The 25033-nt window shown below is 39.3% G+C and overlaps 1 protein-coding gene across 1 annotated transcript; it reads left to right on the plus strand.

Moving 5' to 3' along the window:
• On the plus strand, positions 1-24774 carry IFRD1 (interferon related developmental regulator 1). Its single transcript, XM_038557380.1, has 12 exons — positions 1-317; positions 5163-5267; positions 5409-5493; positions 6201-6325; positions 8070-8227; positions 11674-11724; positions 11835-12013; positions 12099-12207; positions 15420-15554; positions 19852-19980; positions 20515-20610; positions 22720-24774. The coding sequence occupies exons 1-12, from the start codon at positions 227-229 to the stop codon at positions 22807-22809; spliced, it is 1353 nt and encodes a 450-aa protein (XP_038413308.1). The 5' UTR covers positions 1-226; the 3' UTR covers positions 22810-24774.
• The last annotated feature ends 259 nt before the right edge of the window (positions 24775-25033 follow it).

Here is a 25033-nt window from a genome sequence, read left to right on the forward strand (position 1 = left end):
TTAGCTCCCGCGCTAGAGAGAAACATGTATCGTTTCCGATCACAGCTCTTCACGGGGATTTCTGCTGCTGCCACCGCCCACTCGTACCCCCGCCGCTTCTCGCCTCTGTTGTTAGCCGAAGACTCGCCTCTTAGCCGCCCGCCGCACAGACGCACGAGTAAAAAGTGCAGCTCCATCGGCTGATCCTCGCTACGCTCCGAGTTTAGGCGGCACCGGGCGTCCCACGATGCCGAAGAATAAGAAGCGGAACGCTCCCCACCGCGGTGGCAGTGGTGGCAGCGGCTCAGGGGCAGCTGCAGCGACGGCGGCGACAGCAGGTAAAGGGGTGTCCCCGCCGCCGGCATCCCGGTGGCCGGCCGGGCCGGCTAGCTTCGGGCACCGTGGGATTTGTAGTTCCGTCCGTCTGGACGTAAGCGTCGGCCGGCCGCCTCTGCCTGGCTGGCGAACTACAATTCCCAGAGTGCCCTGGGGGGCGGTACCTCGCGCGATTTGGATCTGGCGTGCGAACCGAAGTCTTGGGCACCGGCCTTGGGGGCGGGGAGGGAGGGCGGAGGGCGGGGGGCGGCGCGAGTAGGTCCTGGGGCCTGAGAGTGGGTTGGGGTCCGGGGTGACGGGGCGCTGAGCGGCGGGGGCACCGTTTTCCCAAGCTGGTGCTCGCTCTTCGGAGCTCCCCCCTCCCCCCACGGAGGGTGGGGCCGAGCTAGGATGTGCGGCTTGGCTGTCAGTGGGCGCCTGCGGCCCCCCGACCGCGACCTGGGGTTCTCGGGGATGCCGAGCGTCCGGCGGGTTCGGCGGGGCTCCTGCGTCAGAGGCCCGGCCTCGCGCGGTGCGGCGGGGGACGCGGGGGACGCAGAGGCGCCGTGGCATTCCGTGGCATCCCGTGGCATCCCGGGGCGCTGCCTCCTGGGGAGCCCGCGAGTCCACCTGGCGGCGGGGCGGGGCGGGGCGGGGCCGCTGTCCCAGCCCAGGCTGTGCTGCTGCTGCTAACCGGCACCTGCGGAGATTCCCCCCCCCCCCCCCCCTGCAGCCGGCGGCCCGGCGACCTCCCCCCCCCCCCCCTTCCTTTGTGCTGTTCTCCCGTAGGCTCTGCGCCCTGAGGCCCGGACGGGCGACGTGTTGAGGAGCTCAGGTTGCAATTGTGGCCACGACCGTAGAGTGTGTGTGTGTGTGTGTGTGTGTGTGTGCGTGTGTGTGGTCTCTGCGAAGGTGAAGCTTTTCCTGGATGAGTAGGTGCTTCGATGAACTAGTGATTCTCTCCTGCTAACTCTAGGCTTAAGGAGAAAGGACTTCGAAGCAGGAAAGTCCTAGGAGGCGCGACCGAACTCAAATCGAGTGTTCAACCGGGTGAAATCATCCCATTTAGTAATTTTTTTTTTTTTTTTTTTTTGGTTGAGATTTTTGCAGTTAAGCATTGGAATATTCTCAGATTTGGGCCCATCGGAACTACTACTGGCCGTGAGGTGTTTGTCAACACAATTGCTAATCCGACCCTCCGAGTGATAGGCCTTCGTTCATTAGTAAACAGTCCAGTTTTTTGTTAAAGATCTCTGGAAAGTGGCATTTAAAACGCTTTCCTTGGGGGATCCCTGGGTGGCTCAGCGGTTTAGCGCCTGCCTTCAGCCCACGACCTTATCCTGGAGTCCCGGGATCGAGTCCCACGTCGGGCTCCCTGCATGGAGCCTGCTTCTCCCTCTGCCTGTGCCTCTGCCTCTCTCTCTCTTTCTCATGAATAAATAAAATCTTAAAAAATAAATAAATAAAACGCTCATGAATAAATAAAATCTTAAAAAATAAGTAAATAAAACGCTTTCCTTTAGGATTTATAGCAGCACGAGCACTTGTGTTCCTGCATTAAACATTGGCAATAGGAATGGGTTACCATACTTGAAGTTTTTCCCTTTTCTTCATATCGCTCCTTGATTGTATGCCCGCGGTCGGTATTCATGAAATTGGTTCGTGATCAAGATGTAAAATACAAAATTTGCTTGTTGCAGCGTCTCATTGCTGTGTGTGAATAGGGAATACCTCTGTTCTTTTCTGTATTTCAGCTTTTCCTTCTTCGTTTTATTTTCCTTTTAAGTTTTACCTCTTGTTGGTGGAACAAACAATGATGAAACAACAAGCCAAAGTCAGGTTAAAAATTGTAACTGTGTTATTAGTGGCTTCCTCGATTTGCAAACAAACCTTTATTCCGTCTGAAGCTCCCAAGTTTCCTTCCTTCCTGGTACTAACAGAATAACCTCAGGTGGTGGTGGGGGCTGCCTTTCAAAATGTGCTTCCAGGCTCTTTCCTTATCTCCCATCAGCCTTATTGCTGTTGCTTTTTTTTTTTTTTTTTTTTTTCAATATTTTCAGTAGAAAAGGTGAATTTAAACACTTGATTTAGCATATCTAAGCAAATAGAAAAGAATTCAATTAGTTTATAAAACTGTACAGGCAAAAAAAAAATAAAAAAACAAATAAAACTGTACAGGCTTTGAATATCTTTCGAAATTTAAACTAGAACTTGTTATCCGTGCTTCCCTCTGGTGAGTTGAGTATGCAGTGCGATTTATTTTTTAAAATCAGAATTTGGGGGTAACCCTGGGTGGCTCGGCGGTTTGGCGCCTGCCTTTGGCCCAGGGCACGATCCTGGGGTCCCGGGGTCGAGTCCCACATCGGGCTCCCTGCATGGAGCCTGCTTCTTCCTCTGCCTGTGTCTCTGCCTCTCTCTCTCTCTCTCTCTCTCTCTCACCCTCCCTCTCCCTCTGTCTTCCTCTCTCTCTCTCTGTGTCTATCATAAATAAATAAATAAATCTTTTAAAAATAAATCTGAATTTGGTTCCAAGTGCCTGTATTATTCAATAAATGAATAAATAACTGAGAAGAGATGGAAAGTTGTCACAAACTTGTGCTTTTCTAGCTGCTTACTTTGTTGGTATTTTTAAATATCTAGAAGAGTTGGGATTCAAATGAGATTTTAACATGTACAATCAAAAGATAACCAACTTTCCTTTCACTTCAGTTGATTTTCCATTTAATTCTCTTTTAAGTTAGTGAAAGGTTCTAGAAAGCTGATAAAATTGACAAGTATGCATACTTTCCATTGCACTTAATTTAAAGAAAGCATCTTTTATGAAAGAACCAAACCTTGTTAGTTAAGTAAACCTAAGAAATAAAGACTTCATGTGTCTAGAGTGCCACCTAATTAATATTACTTGAGATGGCAAGGTGGGTGACTTTGATCTAGGTATCAGGCATTCATACAGGGTTTTCTTGATTTTTTGGCTGTTTCTTTAACTTCTCTTTCTCTGGAGTCTTGGAAACTGAAACGGAGAGAAAGGAGCTGAGTAGGAGCTATATAGGAATACTCTTCTTGGCAGTTTAGAGGTAGACTGAATATGAAAAAAAAAATGAGTTGACTTGTGACTAGGTATTAGTAGTAGTAAACAGATGACTCTGAACTATCCCCATGACTTCAAATCATGAAGACAATGAAGATAGACCCAGAAATAGAGTATGATATCATAGGTCTTGGGTTGTTTATTCCTGCCCTAAGCACTCTGATTAATACATTATGGTATCTTGGCTTCTTTATGCTTTCCTACTTTGATTGGCAAAGTTACTCCTTTGGGATACCAAATAAATTTGAAGGCTGCTTGGCACCTTCTGTTGATTTAAAAATCAGCCAAATTCTCTCTCTTGATTTTTAAAAAACTCCAAAAACCCCTAAACTTAGCAAGCTTAAACCTAGAGGGTTAAAAAAAAAAACTTTTTTAAAGGTAATTAAGTGCCATGAATTTTTTGAATATAGGCACCTAGTGATATTTGATGCAATCTTTGACTTGATTGATAAGGAAAATTGGGCTCAGAGGTGAATCAGGTGACACAAAGTCACTTCGGGGGCAGAATTTGGAACTTACTTTAACTCCATGCTCAATGTAATTCATGACTGAGCATTACTTCTGTTAATATTAAATCCCCACAAAACAAAACATTACTATGGATTTATTTATTCATTTTTAATTAATTTGAGGAAAGATTCTAGTTTTAAAAAATTTTATTTTGGGGCACTTGAGTGGTTCAGTCAGTGGAGCATACGATTCTTGGTCTTAGCGTTGTGAGTTCAAGCTCCAAGTTAGGTATAGAGATAAATCTTTTTTTTAATATTTTATTTTTTAGTAACAGCCCTGATGTTTTTAAACTGTTGGGTTTGGGGATCCCTGGGAGGCGCAGCGGTTTAGCGCCTGCCTTTGGCCCAGGGCGTGATCCTGGGAGACCCGGGATCGAGTCCCACGTCGGGCTCCCGGTGCATGGAGCCTGCTTCTCCCTCTGCCTGTGTCTCTGCCTCTCTCTCACTGTGTGCCTATCATAAATAAATAAAAAATAAAAAAATAAATAAATAAAAATAAACTGTTGGGTTTGTTAACCTTTCTTTTAAAGATGAATTATCTAACAGGCTTTTATACTATATTAAAAACCAAAATTTCTATTTTACTCCTCCCCCCTTTTTAAAAAATATTTATTTATTTGAGAGTGAGCCTACACACGTGCCAGCGAGCAGGGGGAGGGGCAGAGAGAGAGAGAGAGAATCTCAAGCAGCAGACTGTGCACTGAGTCCAGAGCCCTACATGGGGCTTGATCCCAGAGCACGTCCTGAGTTGAAATGAAGAGTTAGATGCTTAATCAACTGAGCCACCCATTGCCCCTCCTTTTTTCCTCTCTTAATTCAAGTTATCTTTAAAACTACTGTCTCTTAATGTCTTAGTTCTTCACACATGGTGTGTAACTTAAAAATTAACCCATTTGCCATGTTTGTGTTTGCTAAGCTCATTCTCCTTGAAAAATAAACTTCTTATTCTCTAATTTCACACTCTATTTCTGGGTCTATTGTAGTTTTCATGATTTGAAGTCATGTTTTGGAGATCATTTTTTCAGCCATAATACCAGTTTTTGATACATTTCTGAAGTTGATGTATATTGTAAACAGTTGATGGTCTGAAAAACAGGTGAATTGACTTATTTAAGAATATTTATTTTTTTTGTAGCATAATCATCCCTTTTCTTAAATAAGGTTGGGTTTTTAGTGCTGGGTTTCTGCTAAGTAAATTTAAAAATTCTCAAGTTAAATATTTGAGCATATGGCAATACAGTTATTTACTTCCACTTTCTTTTACCTAATAGGTGGCCAACATCGAAACGTTCAACCTTTTAGTGATGAGGATGCATCGATTGAGACAATGAGCCATTGCAGTGGTTACAGCGATCCTTCCAGTTTTGCTGAAGATGGTATGAGTTTTAAATTTAAATGGACAACTTTAGATAAAAGGATGTTTTAGGTAGAAGAATTTTTAGAGTTAAGGCACACTATCACTGTTCCCTGCTTGTTTTCTACTTAAATTATAATGGTTAGTTTATATTATTCCTTAGGACCAGAAGTCCTTGATGAGGAAGGAACTCAAGAAGACTTAGAGTATAAATTGAAGGGATTCATTGACTTGACCCTGGATAAGAGGTAGGAGATACTGGAAATTCTGTTCATTCTGTGTGATTCTGATCAGCTACTACGTATATAATGTGCAGTTTTCTGATTTAACAATATGTTTTTCTAAGCTTGATTTATTTACTTTGGATGTTTTAATGTTTCTTATTCCTTTGGACTTTTAATGTGGATAGGAACATGCCACTAGAAATTAGATCGACTCAAGTTAGTCATTATTCTAGCATAATGGCATTAAACTATATATGATTACAACTGAAATAGATTTGTTGGATTCAAAGTTCTTCTTCAGCTAGAACAGGTAAACTTTGCTTTAAGCCTCTTTTCTGTTCATTATGTAGCAGACAGAAAAAAGAGCAAAGCTAAATTTTCATATTTCATAGTAGTTCTAGAGCTGACTTATAATAATTAAAAAGTCCCGAAGATTCACATATGAACTCTAGACTTTTGAAGCATCAAAAAAAGTGAGCTTACTTAAATATGTCATATAGAACATGTCTTTTATGTCTTTTGTGTAATAAGATGAATTATGGATAAAAATTAAATTAAAGAAAAATGGTTAGAGCTTGATGACAGCGATAGAGGGAAAAAAAATCTACAAATCTATGAAGAGAAATTGAGGGAAATAGTGAAGTTTTTACAAGTCATTGTCTTATGGTACACTCCAAATGGATCTTCTGTTTTTTGTTTTTTTGTTTGTTTGTTTGTTTTGTTTTAAATAGTGCGAAGACCAGGCAAGCAGCTCTTGAAGGCATTAAAAATGCACTCGCTTCGAAAATGCTTTCTGAATTGATTCTGGAACGAAGAATGACTTTGACAGACAGCATTGAGCGCTGCCTGAAGAAAGGTAACCTTCTTTTTGAGTCAGAGGCACCAAACTAAAAAGGGATTTGGTGCTTATTAAGGGAAATGGAAGACTGGCTCACTCTTTCAACTTTAGAGTTGTCAAGGAATATGCCATGCTAATTCAAATTAAAAATGAGACTTGTGAGAAGTATTGTTTTTGTTTATGTAATAAACGGCTTGAAACTCGAATTGTGGATTGCCATCCTTTTTTGTATTGGAAGAGATGATCACCATTCTCATATATAAGAAAGTCTTGAAAACCTGTGTCAGATTTTCACAAAACTTATTATTAAAAAAGCCATTCTACTTCATTCTCCTGAAATTTAAAAAGTATTATAATCACATAGCTTATTTTCCCTTGCGGTTACTGAAAACATCAATTATACCTGTGAATGACATCATTTTTCAGGATATCCTTTAGAATATTTGAATTCTAGAATTCTGTGATAGAAATTCTAGAATTCATATTGTTGTGATCATAGAACTTTTAAGAATGAAGAGAGATCTGAAAGGTTAAGTCTGGTATTACTGGACTTCATTCAGCTTTAGGAACCACCAAAATTAAAACGACCTAGAGATGCCATGCCAGCATAATTATTTTGCCAAGTAAGAATATTGTGAGAATAATGACCTTCTGTCATTAGGTCTTTATTAACAAAATATTTCTAGTGCCAGAAATGTGGGAAGCACACGTGCTCTTTTAAATTGAATGAGCTTACTAGGTTATGTCCTTGTTTTTCTTATTTTACTTCAGTTGAAAGCTTTGTCATGAATGGGTATTTGGAAACCTTACATCTATTCCATCTCTCTCATTGTACGGAATAAAGGCCTAGGAAACGGGAGATTGGTTTAAGGTTATATAACTTCTTGTGGTATAGTTGAGCAGAGCCAACTTTTTTGAGATAGTACAAAGGCTTTGAGTTGTTTACGTTGGAACTATTTCCTATAATGGTAGCTGGATTAGATGACCTTTAAAAACTATATTCCGATCTGTTTATTTTATAAATTTTTAATTTGTCAGGTATTCATTTGGTGTCTGCAATTTCTGTATGGTCTTAATCCTTTATTTTTAACTTTATTGTTTTTTTCAAAAGCTTCTAATTATTTATTTGTGAGAGAAAGCATACACATGCAAGTGAGAGGGGAGAGAGGAACCCAGGGCTGGATCTCACAACCCTGAGGTCATGACTGAGCCAAAATAAGGGTTGGATGCTTAACCGTCAGAGCCACCCAGGTGCTCCAAGAATCATTTATTTTTAATTCCTTGTTTGTTTATATAAAAAAAAAAAAATTGGAGGAGGGGAAGCCCTGAAGGCTTAGTTTACTTCATAGGCTGGTTACATCTGAAATGCTTGAGCAATTAACTCAGGGACTACCTGAGCACTGTTCTGTGAGTACATGAAAGATTTGGAAGGTCAAGGCAGCTTGAAACATATTATTTTGCTGATTTGTTACACTACTCCCTAAAGAGCAGTGTTAATCTTCATTTCACTGCTGAAGAAATATGTTTTGAGAATAAGAATTGTAAGTCATTTGGCTAATAAGTGGTGGATCTAGGGTTTGAGTCAGGTCTGTTTCCAGAGTTTGAGCTCACTATATTTGCAGCTCATGTCAAAGTTTAGAACATATTATGGGATTTTATAAATGGTAGATGATAGTTTGGAATTGTACAAATTAGGGAAATTGCTCTTTTATTAAGTCTTCTCAAAATAATTTTTCATGTTTGCACCTTTGCTTTCTTATAGGTAAGAGTGATGAGCAGCGTGCAGCTGCAGCATTAGCATCTGTTCTTTGTATTCAATTGGGCCCTGGAATTGAAAGTGAAGAGGTTTTAAAAACTCTTGGACCAATCCTAAAGAAAATAATTTGTGATGGAACAGCTAGTATCCAGGCTAGGCAAACAGTAAGTATATGATTTTTTAAATTTCTAAACCTATCTAGGAATGACACCCAGATACTCTAATGAATGATCTAGGAAGGTTACATTTTTTTAAAATAGATTTTTTTTAAAGATTTTATTTATTTATTCATGAGAGATATACAGAGAGAGAGAGGCAGAGACACAGGCAAGAGGGAGAAGCAGGCTCCATGTAGGGAGCCTGATGTGGGACTTGATCCCAGGACTCCAGGAGCCGAAGGCAGGGGCTAAACCGCGGAGCCACCCAGGGATCCCAGAGTGAGCAGACTTAATACGACAATTGTTTTCTTAAATTTTCTGAGATGCCACAGACCATCCCAGATAGAGCAGATTTCTACGTCTTTGCAATCAAAGGGCATACTCTGATAGGAAATACTATCTTGAGTTATTTAGGATGATTGAAGAATAATTTTGATAGGAACTTAAATGATCTAGACAGTGTTTATTGGGTGGTTATTTTTTATTCTAAGAAATGTAATAGGTATTTAAAAAAAAATTGGCTGCTGTGGCCTACAAGTCCTTATGAAAAAGCTGAATGCTTTATTTCCATGGGTGGATTTGGGTATTAGATGTAGGAATCTGTAACTTGTGAGATACTCATCTAGTCATGTCATGGGATTTGAAAAACCTTTCATTCTCTAATTTGATATTTATCACCCATAACTTTAGATTGTGGGGTTTGTTTTTGGTGTGCTTTTGTGATTGTTACAAACATCCTTCTGGGTTTAGAAAGTGGATTTGGATCTTAATGGATCTTAAGAATCTTTATCTTAAGAATTTAATCTTAGTAGATTTGAATCTTAAGTTGTTTTCCTAAGAAAAAAACAGTTCAGGTTTAAAACTTTTTTAATACTGACTTTTCACATTAGCCTTCTCTTTAGTGTTACTTAAAGTAAATGGTGTTGATCTTTGTGTCTGATAAACCCTGAAATCTTAGTGGGCTTAATAAGTTTATTTCTTGCTCATATCACTGTGTAAGTGGGCAGAGTCCGTGGGTGGCTATTCTCGGCCCTACCTTTAGGTCCTCTGTATGGCAGCTAGGATGGCTAGGTGGGGAAAGAAAGAAGGCAGATAGATGCTCAGGCCACAACACATCACTTAGTGGCCCGTTGCTTGGTTTACCGACTATGTAGAGGCTGGGGATAGTTAACCTGTTTCGCCATAGGCAAAGAAATAGGATTTTGGTAACTTCATAGGAATCTCTGCCCTCTAGCAGTTAGTAATCCCCAAATAGCTAATTAAACTTTTGCTCTTTACATTTTTATCCCCTCTTTTTGGATTTTCATGCAACTTTTGAATCATGTGGGACGGTAGAGGTATTTTAAAATGCTCGACAGAAAACACTTGGGTAGATATTTGTAGTGAGCCGTTAATTTTTGTTACATGTGCGTTTGTTGTCTTTTTTTTAAATACATTTGATGCTTGCTGTGAATTAAAAAAAAATACTTGACAGCTAATGGGACTAATTAGCTTAGTTCTAATTGTTAAGCTACCTTTTTTTTTCACTTAGAGGCATCAAAAGAAGAGATGTGGTTTTGCCTCTGCTGCTTGCATAGAACAAGGATTTACAGATTGAAAGTTTTGAAAGTTGCCTTTACTGAGAATAATACCTAGACTACTTTTTAATTTTAGCTATGTTTAGTTTTTTTTTAAGATTTATTTATTTATTTATTTATTTATTATTTATGATAGACAGAGAGAGAGAGAGGCAGAGACAGGCAGAAGGAGAAGCAGGCTCCACGCCAGGAGCCCGATGCAGGACTCGATCCCGGGACTCCAGGACCACGCCCTGGGCCAAAGGCAGGCACCAAACCGCCGAGCCACCCAGGGATCCCCGCTATGTTTAGTTTTTACCAGGATGTAGTAAGAAAATAAAATTGTGATCCCAAGCAGATTAGTGCCACAAATGTCCTCATGATACCAGGCACTTGGGCATGTGAATGGTGACTTTAAAGACTTAATGCCTTAGTGGCACTCAGAACAGCACGAGAAAATTTAAAGTGAAGACGGAAATGGAGAATAAAAACTCACAAATTTTAAATTGTTTTCAGATGATTTATTTGTTGAGAACGGTGTTCTGAAAATTAATGGCTCTTTTTTTTTGTTGTAAGCAGATTGTATATAAATTTTGCTTTTTTTTTTTTTTTTAATTTTGTATTCTGAGCTCCATTTTATTTGGTAACTTATACCTTGGTATGGTAGTCCTCTAGTGTAATCACTTGTTGAGCCCCCTCTTCCCCCTAACAAAAGGCAATTATAAGATTCCTGAACATTTTTCAACATATTCGGAAAAAAGTGAAATCTGAATCAATGAGATCCCTGTTTAGGTGGCAAGTTTGAGGACCTTTATTTGTTTATCTTTAAGATTTTATTTAACACAGAGAGAGAACCAGAGACTACAAGCCAGAGGGAAAGCAGAGTGGGAGAAAGAAACAGACTCCCCGCTGAGCAGAGAGCACTAGGTGGGGCTAAACCTCAGAACCCTGGGATCATGACCTGAGCCACCCAGATGCCCCAAAGACAATTATTTAAATTTTAGGAGATTTCTTCTCCAGGTGTGCTTATTTCTTGGAAAATGATTTTTTTTTTAGAAGTTTTCATAATAGGGTCTATGTAAAAACAGATGAATGTAAATGGTTTTCAGTGCTTCAAAACCTATAACAAACACTGTGTTTTTAAGGTTTTTAATAGAGTAGGCTTCTCTATCTCCAATGTGCAAACTTCATCTCTGTCTTTAAATTGGAGTTGGAAGTTTGAAAAGGGTCTGTTGGGTTAATGAAGGAAGACCTAGGAGAAATTGAATAACTTTCCTAAGGTCATACTCTCAGTTTGGTAGCAGAGTTTGGGTGAAACCCATTCCCCCCCCCCCTTTTTTTTTTTTAAGATTTTATTTATTCATGAGAGACACAGAGAGAAAGAGAGGCAGAGACACAGGCAGAGGGAGAAGCAGGCTCCATGCAGGGGGCCCGACATGGGACTCGATCCCGGGTCTCCAGGATCACACCCTGAGCTGAAGGTGGCACTAAACGGCTCAGCCACCCGGGCTGCCCCATTTCCCCTAACTCTTGATCCTATGTTCTTTCTCTCTTTTTATTCATTTTTTAAAAAGATTTTATTTATTTATTTGAGAGCGAGAGAGAGCATGAGTGGGCATGGTGTGCAGAGGGAGAGGCAGAAGCAGACTCTACCGAGCAGGAAGTCCAACACGGGACTTCATCCCAGGACCCTGGGACCATGACCTGAGCTGAAGGCAGATGCTTAACTGACTGAGCCATCCAGGCACCCCTCTCTCTTTTCATTCTATATTTGGGACCAGTGTAGTCGTGTAGTTGAGAAAACTTCCACATCGAATTCTAAAAGCAAGAAGATGCAGAAATAATAAGAAAATTACAAATACTAATGTCTGTATTTACTTTTTTTTTTTTTTTTAGTGTGCAACTTGCTTTGGTGTTTGCTGTTTTATTGCTACAGAAGACATTACTGTAAGTAGAAAACCCTTGACTCTACTTATTTGCACATTTCAAATTTAAGGTGGTTACCTTATTTCATGTTCTTTATTTTTATTTTTTTATTTCATGTTCTTTTACATTAGGAGCTGTATTCAACATTGGAATGTTTGGAAAATGTCTTCACCAAGTCCTATCTAAAAGAGAAAGACACTAATGTTATTTGCAACACCCCTAATACAGGGCTTCATATCAGCTCGCTTCTTGCGTGGACATTATTATTGACCATATGCCCAATCAGTGAAGTGAAGAAAAAGCTCGAGATGTATGCACTCTTAGTTTCATATTTTATAAAAACAAAATTTATTGGCATAATTCATTGTGTTTACACAGTAATGACTGTTTTTTAGGCATTTCCATAAACTTCCAAGCCTCCTCTCTTCTGATGATGTCAACATGAGAATAGCTGCTGGTGAATCTTTGGCACTTATGTTTGAATTGGCCAGAGGGATGGAGAGTGTAAGTATCTGATGGATAGAGGAAAAAGATTGTGTCGCAGGGACCATTATTCTATCATTATCTTCATAATGAAGAATTTGATGATAACCTTGGAGTACGGCCACCTTGAGAATCAAGTGATTGCCCTGCCTCTTGGCAGTGGTGATACAATAATTTTTTTTTTTTTAAGATTTTATTTATTTATTCAGGAGAGACACAGAGAGAGAAAGAGAAAGGCAGAGACATAGAGAGGGAGAAGCAAACTCCATCCATACAGGAGTGCCTTGTGGGACTTGATCCTAGGACCCCAGAATCATGCCCTGGGCCGAAGGCAGCCCCTAAACTGTTGAGCCATGCTGGCGTCCCGGATACAATAATTTTAAGAGCATATACCGGTAGGGGTTGGTAGAACAACATTTGATTATAGTTAGTTAATTACACTTAACTCTTGCTATCTAGAGAACTCAAGTTTAGGGACACTGTTCCTCGTGGAGAGAGTTGTTTACTGCAGTCTGTATGGATCTGCTGGGATTTCTCAGACACAGGGCACAGTAAGGTGATTGAGGCACGGATGCTTTATAATAAATGTCAAACAAATGGATGAGATACTAAATTGACATGAGTTTGAGATCCGATGAGTTTAGTCACTGTTGTTTAACTTCTCTGAGCCAAAGCTAGGAGCAAACATGGCCCTTTGGACTAGGATGTGTGCTTTGCAGTCCCCCCCACTGTCCATGGATATTTGTTACATCCATTTGGCTCTCAAAGGTATTTGAGTTTGTAATGGGTGATCAGCTTTACCAGTTTGCCTGGCTCTGTTCCAGGATTAGCACTGAGTTCTCTGTTCCAGGAAACCTTTCATCTTAGGCTAACGGGGGACATTTGGTCACCCCATTTCACGTCCCCTGTTTTGAAGCTTGGGTTACTTATTAGCTACTTTTTAGTGTAGGAACAAAGACTATATTTCTGGAATGAAACCTTCTCTGGAGTTAAAGATGTCATTTAACAGTTAATAATTCATTCCATTCAAGTCCTATGTTTAGAAATATCCGAGACACGTCTTTTTTAGGCTTCCCCCAGCCTATCCCCTTTTCTTTGAAGGATAGCAGGTAGGAATGGAAAGAAGTTATTAATGCTTTCAGTAGCAAATGAATCTGCTTATTTGAGAAATTGGACTAAAGTTTAGCAATCAATCTAATTTTATTGAGCTAGTTAATGGCTCCTTAACCTCAAGGCATAGAAGCCAGATGTCCCAATTTTTTAATCTTCTGTTTTTCTACTGGCTAGAAATGGTAATTTCTTCTCTTTTTCCTTTGAAGTGTATCTTAAAAGTAAAGTGATAATGCAGTTTAAATGATACATGTTGAATTTTTAAAAAATTTCATAAACATACATTTATTATTGCCCACGTATTGTATATTCTCTGGGTTTAATAAATCATATAAGATAGCTAGGGGAACTCTGATCAAATTAAACATGTTTGGATAAGTCCTTGTCTAAGGACAAAAATGAATGGATTACAAAACAGAACCTAGTGTTCTGTTTGCTATTTTTGTTAAGCTTTTTCAAAGGAGCCAGTGTGTGGTGGTGGTGGTGGGAGTAGTTATAGGGTGTTCAAAAAATTAATTAAACCAAGTGTTCATGTATATATAGGCTCATTTAAATTAGGGTTTTGGTAGCAAATTCATAGCATTGAAATATTCAGAGCCTTTTGCTAACATAGTTTTAAGTGGACATGAGGAATTAGGAGTTGTTTGTGAGAGCTCTCTAGTGCATTATGCATGTTTGTTCTATAACCAAACTGGTAAGAGCGTACTCTGCGTCACTCTCCCAAGTTCAAATCTCTTTTTCCACCCTTACTAGTTGGATGATGTTGAGCAACTTCTCTATGCCTCAGTATCAGTATATTTAAGATGGAGAATAAAATAGTAACTACCTCATGGGGTTGTTGAGAACATAGGATAGATACAGTGTAAGCGGTAGCTATTGTAACTGTTCACTAAAGTGAGGATTACGTCCCCCTCTTTGGCAGTCATCTTTTAGTAGTGGCCTTTTAGGAGCTCTCTAGGATAATCTGTAATAAGATAGACTATTTACCGGGCAGAGTTAACAGATCTTGGCAGCCACATAACATACTGACTCAGGAAAATATACCAAAATATAGACAGACCTTCCCCAATTCCTTTTTTATCCCCCACCTAACCTGCGACAGGGGAGGTGCTGCAGGAAGGAGGGGAGGTGCTGCAGGAAGGAGGCCGACCCACACACCCCCTTGTGTGTTAATGATTACGCTATTTTCTTTTTATTATTGCTAAGAGTTAAGGTATGTGTCTCCGAGAGCCCGGTTTTCATTTGTCCCTGGGTGAATAGTTTTACTGTAGAGTTATCCTAAACTCCAATAAATTGGCTTTTGGATGCTATTTTATGGACTATTTTTTATGTTTTACATTTTCTTTTTAATGCCCAAAAAGGTTATGGAGAAATTTCCCTACAGTACTTAACATTTATTTTTCCAAGTTAGTGCTATTGAACTCCGTGATTCAGACTGTAAAACTAGATTGAGTTTTACTGATTGCAGGGGTCGTTTACAGTGGGTTTTTTCAACTGTGCATGTTGATATATTATTGGGCTGGATAATTTTTTGTTGGAGGGGAGTCAAACCAAGGTAGTAGCAAATAGTAATATATTTCGTGGCTTCTCTTCAAAGGGGATTAAAATATTTTCTCTTAGCTTGAGTAATTTAATTACTTGAGTTGCGCACTTGATTTAAAGATTTTTTAGAAATGAGGGTGCTTTAGGCATTACTGATAGCTTGTACTTTTAGAATAAGAATATTTGGAATTCTGGGGATGTGTGCTTTGGGGACTGAAGAGTGCCAAAGAATAGACGTTGTTATCGTATTTGTGGTATCTTCACTGAACTTTGAAATCTCAGAAATGTCTTGGATATGGTAGGAGCACAATAAGCATTTGTTGAATGTATCTGGATATACTTGGGAGGGGAATGTTAATTGTTTAGTGGGAGTATATCATCTTGTAGTCAGCATTTCTGGATTAAAATTTTTGCATGATATTATAAATGCTTTAACGTGTGCCTGTATGCCAAGATCTCTAAAGAGCTCAGAGATAATGTGATTCTTCTACCCCTGCTAGGTATTCTTTGTTAGCTAGGAAAGGTTGGGGGTGGAAAAGAACCCAAATAACGAACTAAACAAAATTGTTTTTCCTGACCAGGACTTCTTTTATGAAGACATGGAATCTTTGACTCAGATGCTTAGGGCTTTGGCTACAGATGGAAACAAGCACCGTGCCAAAGTGGACAAGAGAAAGCAGCGGTCAGTGTTCAGAGACATCCTGAGGGCAGTGGAGGTAGGTCTCTTAATGCTCTCTCTAATGGCTACTCCTTTTTTTTTTTTTTTTTTTTTTTTTTTTAAGTAGACTCCATGCCCACTGTGAGGCTTGTACTCATCATTACCTTGAGATCAAGAGTCAGTATGCTCCACCAACTGAGCCAGCTAGGCGCCTGCTACTCATTTTGAAATGAGATTGTTTTAGGCTAACCTGGACAATTGGGTCATTTTTTTTTTTAATTTTACCTTTCATCAAAATAATTTTCTCATTTTAAACCTGGAGTAGGTTTTTAACACAGACATAAAGACAGCTTTTTTTTTTTTTTTTTTTTAAGATTTTATTTATTTATTCACGAGAGACTCAGAGAGAGGCAGAGACACAGGCAGAGGGAGAAGCAGGCTCCATGCAGGGAGCCCGATATGGGACTCGATCCTCGATCCCAGGATCATGCCCCGAGCCAAAGGCAGACGCTCAGTGCTGAGCCACCCAGGTGTCCCAACAACTTTTTTTTTTTTTAAACTAAGGAAAATTTAATTCTGACACATAAAGGTACTTTTTTTTTTATGTTAAAAAATAAGATTCATAGTTTACAAAAGTGTATTTCAGGTGGTTGTACTTGCCATCATTTAAGCTGTGGTACTTAGCACGTACATACTAAGTACAGTGCTTTTTATGGATAGTAAATTATTTCCTACCCCTCAGTACTTTTAAGGAAAGACCTTTGTATTCTCCCTAGGAAGCCTAGGTGCTAAAAACTGAAATAACAAAGAAGCGTTTATTTTTTTTAATATTCTTTTTTTTTTTTTTTTAGATTTTATTTATTCATGAGAGACACAGAGAGAGGAGTAGAGACATAGGCAGAGGAAGAAGCAGGCTTCTTGCAGGAAGCCCAATGTGGGACTCAATCCCAGGACCTCAGGATCACTACCTGAGCCAAAAGCAGATGCTTAATCACTGAGCCACCCAGGGATCCCAAACCCAGTGTTTAAATAAGGGTTTAAAATCATCTGATGCTTGAGAACCTTGTACAGTGTTCTAACCTATCATCTGATGCTTGAGAACCTTGTACAGTGTTCTAACCTGTTTCTATCTGCCTGGCAAAGAAATTGATTTAGAAACCTTCAGGGATTTGAACAGAATGCATGGTTAAAAGGAACTGTAGGATAAGAGCAGTTTTACTGTGGAGAATATAAAATTTTTTGTTTGTTTTGTTGGCCAGGTAAGAAATATTTCTTGGATATAAAGAATAAATATCTGGGTTTCTTGCTATATCTGATAGAGCAGTTCAGTTAAGAATGTCACCAAAGAGTCATTAACTTGACACGTATATGAAAATTTAGAATGGGAATTTAAAATAAAGATGCTAAGGCAGGTGCAGTTTTGAAATGTTGCAGTGATTCTCATACATAGCCTGCTTAAGAACTACTTTCTTCTAAAGCCTGGGGTATAAAATAGTTTAGAGATCTTCTGGGATCTAAACATTTTGGTTAATGCTAACTGTCATTTCATTACAGTAATATTGTATATTTACTCTGGTTTTTTATAATGTAAAAAACAAAACAAAATCCTCAAACTTGAGCAGACATCTATATTAACAATTGATCCCTTTGGTTTTAAAATTTTAGTGTGGCTGTATCCCCAAATTAAGCTGTTTTCTTGAATAATTACAAACTACGCCTCTCTTGGGATGTTGCCTCTAAAGAGAAGATAATGGTGTGTTGTGGGTTTTCTGGATTAGACCTGACGTCACATTTTCTGTCTGGATGCATCCTCTCTGGATAATAGATTTTTTTTAAGAGTCAAAACAGGATGTGAGCAGACCCTGTGACAAACCCCTCAGCCTAAGCCACCCACAGCACATGGCACTGATTCTTCTTAGACACAAGCCAGATCTCCGTGTCCACCAGCTCTAACAGGTCTCTGTGTGCCTGTCGCTCTTGCCCAGCACCACTCAGTGAAAGCGTTTTCTTGGCCTCGTGATTCTGACCTGTGGTGCTCTCCCTCCCAGGCCTTATGCACCCTCTCCTCTCCATCTCAGGATTTCTGCTTCTCCCCTTCCATTTGACTGGCTTCCCTGTGCTCTGCCTCAGTGCACCTGCCAATGAAAAAGGTCTGTCCTCACAGCCTTGCTAAGTGTTTTTGTTTCTTTGCTTAGAGGAGAATTTTCCCTTTTAGGTGTAGTTATTGGTGCTTTTATCATTTCTTTTCCTCCAGAAATCTTTCCTTAAGCTCATGTATTTCTTAAATCAGCAAGCAATATGTTAGGTCCCTTGACATTCAGTTTTCTTATTTCATTTCCATTATAACACTTAAGCAACAGAATTATCTTTTTAAGGAAAAACAGACTAAAGGCATAGTTAAAGATCAGTAAGTAGCATAGCTGGAATTTGAACCTACTGTGCTGTCTTTCAACTGTGTCAAGTGCTGCTGATCGGGCAAGGGACAAAGAATCAAAGTGTCAGTGGGCTTTGTCAGGTAGGTCATTGGTGATGACCTTTATAAGTGCAGCTTCAGCAGAGTGATGGCAGAAAAACATGATGGAAGTGAATTGAAGAGTGAATGGAAGTGAAGAAATGGGAGATGGTCTTTTTTTTTTTTTTTTTTTTTTAAGATTTTATTTATTTATTATTGAGAGAGAGAGAGAGAGACAGGCAGGCAGAGGGAGAAGCAGGCTCCATGCAGGGAGCCTGACGAGGGACTCAATCCCGGGTCTCTAGGATCACACCCCGGCCGCTGAGCCACCCCGGCTGCCCAGAAGATGGTCTTTTGAAAAATGGATTGTAATTGAAACGGGAAGAGAGTTGATCAGTGGACTGGGGGGAGGGTTTGTTATTGTGTCTTGTTGAAGATGCTGGATCAGTTTATGGGAGAAGGAACCCATGGAGAGGGAACATTTGAAAATATAAACGAAAGATTGAGAGTGTGATGTAAACAGTATGATTTGCCTTGAACTGGAGAGATTTAGGAGAGGAGTAGGTAAGGGTGCGGATGAGTTAGGAGGGAGTTCTTTCCTGGTGTGTTAGTATTTTCTGAAATACGGACGGCTGAAATAGTAGAACCCTTGTGGGTTTCTTTGAACTGTTGTGACAGACCAGGCACTGTATGAGGCTCACAGGTTTATCTCACACATCTAACAACTGTGGTACAGGCAGGGAAAGCCCCACCTGACAAGCAGGGGCATAGACCCAAAGCAGTTAAATTACTTACCAAATTGACAAGCCGGCAAGTTGTTAAGTCTAGAGTTCACGTTCTTTTCTCCCATATTACATGCCGTGTCTGCTGACAAAGAAAGGAGCTAGGTAGATGTGGGGAAAGCAGTTGGCGTGCTCAGGTTCCATCTCCTTTCTCCCGTCCCTGTGGTGATCCACTGTTCGCTACCTGCTTTCTCTTCATAGTCCTCATTCATCAAACAATGGAGCGGCCAGGTCTTTTTCATCCCAGGTCTGCCCCTATTCTGGGTGACTCCTCTGTGTTTTGAAAAACCCTATTCTGTATTTGGTACAATGATCTTTACATTTTCTCTATTTCCGTTCACTTGATTCCCTCTCAGAAATTATCTTCTGGCAAAATTGTTCCATCTCTAAAGTCTTAAACTCAGTTGTTCCCTCTCCTTTCCTCCTCCCTCCCTCCTTATTGTTAGAGAGTGAAAGCTGAATGAGCACAAGCAGAATGTGAGAGGGAGAGGGAGAAGCAGACTTCCCAGCCCATGCGGGGCTTGATCCCAGGACCCCAGGATCATGACCTGAGCTGAAGGCAGACGCTTAACCGACTGAGGCACCCAGGGATGCCCCCTCTCATTTTCTTAGTAAACCTGCTCTTAGACCCTTGGAGTCGTCTAGTTGGTGGTCCTTTATTTTTTGGTTGGTGTCTTAACCCCATTTGTCTTCTCTTGATCCCTTCCCTTCTCAGTACCATCGCTGGCGTGTGGGGACATCTTGTCTTCTGACTTGTCTTGCAACCTCCTCCTCCTCCCTCCCCATCTTACCCCCCATTGGCAGATCAGTACAGATATCTGATTTTTTTCCTTCAAGTTTATCAAGTGCTCTTGAAATTTAAAGACATTCACAACAATGTGGTTTTGCCAGTATTATTTATCTGAACTCAGTTGTGCCAAGTCTATGACAACTTGGCAAGTTTTACACCCTTATATTAGGATAGTACTTTCTAGTCTATTCACATCTCAGGGATGGAGGTATCAGGTTTAAATCATCTTTTCTTACCTCAGCATGTAAATGTGTCTATTTAGAAATTATATTTATGTATCTCTTCAAGCCATCTTAATTTCTCTTAATATTTTGGTTGTTTTGTTGGCTAGGAACGGGATTTTCCAACAGAAACTGTTAAATTTGGTCCTGAACGAATGTATATTGATTGCTGGGTCAAAAAACACACCTATGACACCTTTAAGGAAGTTCTTGGATCAGGGATGCAGTATCATTTGCAGGTGAGTGAGTGACTTCTCTGTGTGTTTGCTTTTAAATTAGGGAGCATTTGACGGGATAAGCACGGGTGTTATGCTATATGTTGGCAAATCGAACTCCAATAAAAAAATATTCAAAAAAATGAGAGAGCAGCTTTAAATGTTCTCTTAATGGGCTTTTGAAGTTGGTTGTGCAGAATACTTTCAGCAGGATACAGAACTATAATTTATTTATTTATTCATTTATTTATTTATTTAGATTTCATTTATTCATGAGAGACATTTTTTTAAAAGTAAAATTGAGTAAATAAACTGTTCTTTTTGTATTGTATAAATCGGGTGGATCATCTATAAATTTAGTAGAGCACTGTTGCTTTCCTCATAACTTTGTCGGATTCGAGGCATTGGAAACAGTTTAGTCTTAGAAACAGAAAATAAGTGACCTGAGTGCTTATTTATAAGCTCTGCATAACTTCCGTTAATCAGATTTCACTCTGTGTAATAAAAAAAGAGCTGGTATTTAATAATGAGCCTTATTTCCTTTCTGTTTTACCAAAGTCCAATGAATTCCTTCGTAATGTATTTGAGCTTGGACCCCCCGTGATGCTTGATGCTGCAACACTTAAAACAATGAAGATCTCTCGTTTTGAAAGGGTAGGTTTTGTTTTTGTTCTCCTCAAGACTAAATGCATTGAAGAAAAGCAGAGCCAAAGCTTTGATTCTCCCAGGTGGGGGGGAGGGTATTTAGTATTTAGTCTGGGCTAAATAGGTATTTAGTGGAGTCTGGGCTTACAGTGCTTCATGCTGTATCAGACACAGAACAGCTGTATGAAAATTGTAGAAACTTTACTGCGTCTAGAGTATGGAGGGGTGATAATGAATAATTTTATCCATAATCCCATTAACGTAGAAATTCTCTCCCTTTCTTGTTCTGTTAGCCTTTTATATTTAAGAATAAGTCCATAGTGCTTTTATATCTGACAACTAAACCTACTTAATAAGTACCAGATTCATTTTGCAAGTTAAGGAAATATGTGCTCAGAGAATTTGTAACATTCCTCAAAATTTCCTTAACATTTCAAAATTCTTAATTATATTTTTATGTTTTTACCGAGGTGAAATTCATATAACATGAACTATTTTAAAGTGTACAATTCAGAGCATTTAGTACACTCAACAATGTTTTGCAACTGTCTGTCTAGTTTCAAAATATTTTCATCGCTGGGAAAGGAAACCTAAACCCTTTAAGCATTCACTTCCCATTCTCTCTCCCACTTCCCCCCAGCTGCTGTCAGCCGCTAGTGTGCTTTCTGTCTCTGCATTTACCTATTTTGGATATTTCTTATGAATAGACTCATGTATCGTGTGACCTATTGTTGGCTTTTTTCATTTCGCGTAAGGTTGCCAAGGGTCATCCATGTTCTAGCGCACACCAGTACTTCAGTCCTTTTTGTGGCTGAATGAAACCCCATTGTGTGGCTGACACCACATGATTATCCAGTCATCCATCCATTGATGGACATTTAGCTTGTGTCCAGTTTTGGGCCATTGTGAATAGTGCTGCTATGAACATTTGCGTACAAGTTTTTGTTAGAACAGCTGTTCTCAGTTCTTCTAGGTTTATACCTAGGAGCAGAGTTGCAGGGTCATATGGTAGTTCTGTGTTTAACTTTTTAAGGAACTGTTTTCTGTAGGGACTGATTTTGCATTGCGATCAGCAGTATATGAGTATTCCAATTTCTATGTCCTTATCAACACTTGTATTGTGCCTTTTTTTGTTTTTGTTTTAAATTATAGCCATATTAGTGGGTGTGAAGTGCAACATTTTTGTATATATATGTACATATATATATATATAATTTTTATATATATATATAAAACTTTTTTAAAGAATTTGCTTGTTTGAGAGAGTGTGCTCAGGAGCGTGTGAGTTGGGGGAAGGGCAGAGGCAGAGAATCCCAAGCGGACTCCACCCTGAGCAAGAAGCCCAATGCCAGGCTTGATCTCATAATCCTGAGATCATGACCTGAGCCAAAACCAAGAGTAGGAGCTTCACTGACTGTGCCACCCGGGTGCTCCTGAAGTGCTTAATTAGATTTATAGACTTTTTATAGTTAATCATTTATATGGCCATGTAATTGATTGTTGGGTATTTTAATATTAGTATCTTTACATACTATTTCTCTTTTGAAATTTTTCTCTTCACATGGGGATATGGGGCTGGATTACTACTTTTTCATATGTACTGCCAAATTACCTTCTAAAGTTATTCTATCATTTTGAATTGTTTCTAGTAATGAACAAAGGCACATAGCAATTACACACATTCTTGACAGCATTGAGTTTTAGGATTTAAAAACATTTGTTGGTTTAATTGGCATCGAGATGGAAGCTTATTGCTTTTTTCCATGTTCTTTTAATTAATTGGATATTTTGCTCACTTTGGTTCATGATTTGTTTTTGCTTTGATCAGATGAAATGATGCATTTTTTTTAACTTTTTGTTGGAATTTTCTTGGTATTTTACATATTTGATTAATATTTTTTCTTTTTTTTTTTTAATATTTTTTCTTAATACAGAATAGCTATCATCTATTATGTGTTTTCCCCCTTGTTCTTTTTGTGTATGTGTTTTATAAACATTTAAAATATTGATAAAGTTGAGTTAGCTCATTTCTTTCCTGTGATTTTTGTTCATCCTTTTCTTTATCAGGATACCTTAAGCTTTAGTGATCCACATGTGTTTTCCTTTCCTCCATTTCAGCACCTGTATAACTCTGCAGCCTTCAAAGCTCGAACAAAAGCTCGAAGCAAATGTCGAGATAAGAGAGCAGATGTTGGAGAATTCTTCTAGATTTTCAGCACTTAAAGACCACTTTCTAATATATATTTTTTTTAATTTCTAATGTATTTAAACTAGAGACAGTTTTTATCTTGGGTCAACATAGATAGCTTTTGTAGCAGCAGGGGTTATATTATAATTTAATGTTGCAATATTGCAAATGGTGAGTTCTGATTATTAAATATTCTCTGTAAATCATTAAACATAAATAAAGTGTAATGTTTGGGCATTTTCTATTTATGAGAGAACAAAAATACAGTATTTCACAATGAGGAAAACTATTACCCAAGGTTAAATTTCTTGATTGTGGTTGTCCAAAAATATTGATTATAATGGTGTAAATATACGAGGCATTTAACTTAAGATGTTAGGCAAGTTCTGAATACAGTTTTGGGAGCTAGTTCTTCTGGAAAAGCTGCTATATTTTAATTTTTAAATGGAACCTAATTTAATTTTGTCACTGGGATCAACAGAATTACACTACGAGACCTTACAGCTGCACTTAAAGGTCATTCAGTCCAGCTGTTGGGAGTTCATGAAGAATTAGCATACGCCAGAAAGGCTGCTAACCTTGACCTCTGAGGGTACTAACACATTTTATCTGCTATATTCTTGTATTTTGAAATAAAGATTTTTCACATAAGAAGTGCTTCTTTCCTAATAGAAATAGTTATGAGTTTCAAGTAGAGTTCACAGTGACCAATCTAGATAGGGAGTGAGACAAAACTTGCTTTGTATATTTGGACGCATAAGAATAAATGAAAAAAATGTAGCCATGTCACCGGGAGTAGTACTGTAGAATAATAGTGTAGTATATCATTGGGATTCTAGTTACTGATTTCTTTGGTATTAGTGTAGAAAACAGTAATAAGAGGGCGGTTGAAGCATGTACACTGTAGAGAAGAACCCAAGTCAGTGAAGGTGCTTCCCAAACTAGCGTTCTTCCTCTTTCTCCTCCTCAACACCTCCTGGGAGGTCTGATGTGACCCCTCCCTGCACACGCGGTGGCCTGTGGAGTCTCTCTGCCTCTGGGAGTCTGCGTCCCATCCCTCAGCTCCGGTGCCGGGGAAGACCACCTTGGAATCCAGGAACTTGAGTCTGCGTGCTTTCACCTCCTTGTACTCCCAAGTAGCTTAGAACCTTGGAAAAGAGATTGCAAGGAGTGTTTTTCCCCCGTAAATCTTCAGTTGCCTGTATGTATATACCTTTAAATAATGAGTTATTAAAGTGATCTATGTACATAGCTCAGTGGTGTTGCGAGGATGGTAAGGGAGAACGCTCCTTGCTCTGTCCTTTTCTCGGGGGACATTTCAGACTTGAGGTTTCTGCTAGTGCTTTGGCTTCAGACTTCTAAGTAATAGTCTTATGCTGCTTATTTATTAATTTACTGTGTTTAGGCGTCTGACAGCTTCCCATTTGATACATGAAGATTTCTGCCTTTTTACTTTTTTCCCATTCTCCAGTATTTTTGCATTAAATTGGCATCATTGCATTATAGTGACCAAATTTCTATGTTCCTTCCTGAACTAGTTTACTGTGCTTCCATTTCCATTCTCAACATTTGGTCTTGGTTTTACATACACATCACCACTGCTTCCAAAACAGCCCCAAATATGTAAAACTTAAAATTATTTTCAACTGGTCAAAGCTCAACCGCATACTTAGTTGTTTCAGTCTAAACTAATTGGTCTCATTCATGTATACAGCTGTTTCCTGAGACTTCACCCTGTGATTTGTTTTCCTCTCATGTTGGGAGTCTGCGTTTCCTGGACCCTCTGTCTTTGTTACTAGATTATTTGCTAAAGTGGAACACTTCCTTCAATAACTCCGGTGATGGGTACAGGGGAGGTCAGTTACTTCTAAGAGTACTACACGTCTGAAAGGTAGCATGGCTTGGTATTTAAATTTTAGCTAGATCATCAAATTAAGAATTTCGAAGGCATTGCTCTATTCTAATTAAAGCATTGTGATGTGTAATTTTTATTCCTGACTTGTTTTTTTGTTAGGGGCTCTTTAGTGTTCTTCTAAAATTGTGTGATACTGTGCTTTGGTGGCCTCCGGCAACCCGGAAAGTATTTGTAAGTTCTTAACCCTGCCCTGCACTGTCCTCCTCACTGCCTTCGCCAAAAAAACCCAACTGAATGCGCACACGTTTTGTGTGTGAACCCCATGACCTACTAGAGCTGCTGGATTGAGCCTCTGGCCTTACTTTTCATTCATTAATTTTTCTTTCTGG

This window comes from Canis lupus, chromosome 14 (genome assembly GCF_011100685.1).
Source record: "Canis lupus familiaris isolate Mischka breed German Shepherd chromosome 14, alternate assembly UU_Cfam_GSD_1.0, whole genome shotgun sequence".
NCBI classification, from domain to species: Eukaryota; Metazoa; Chordata; class Mammalia; order Carnivora; family Canidae; genus Canis; species Canis lupus.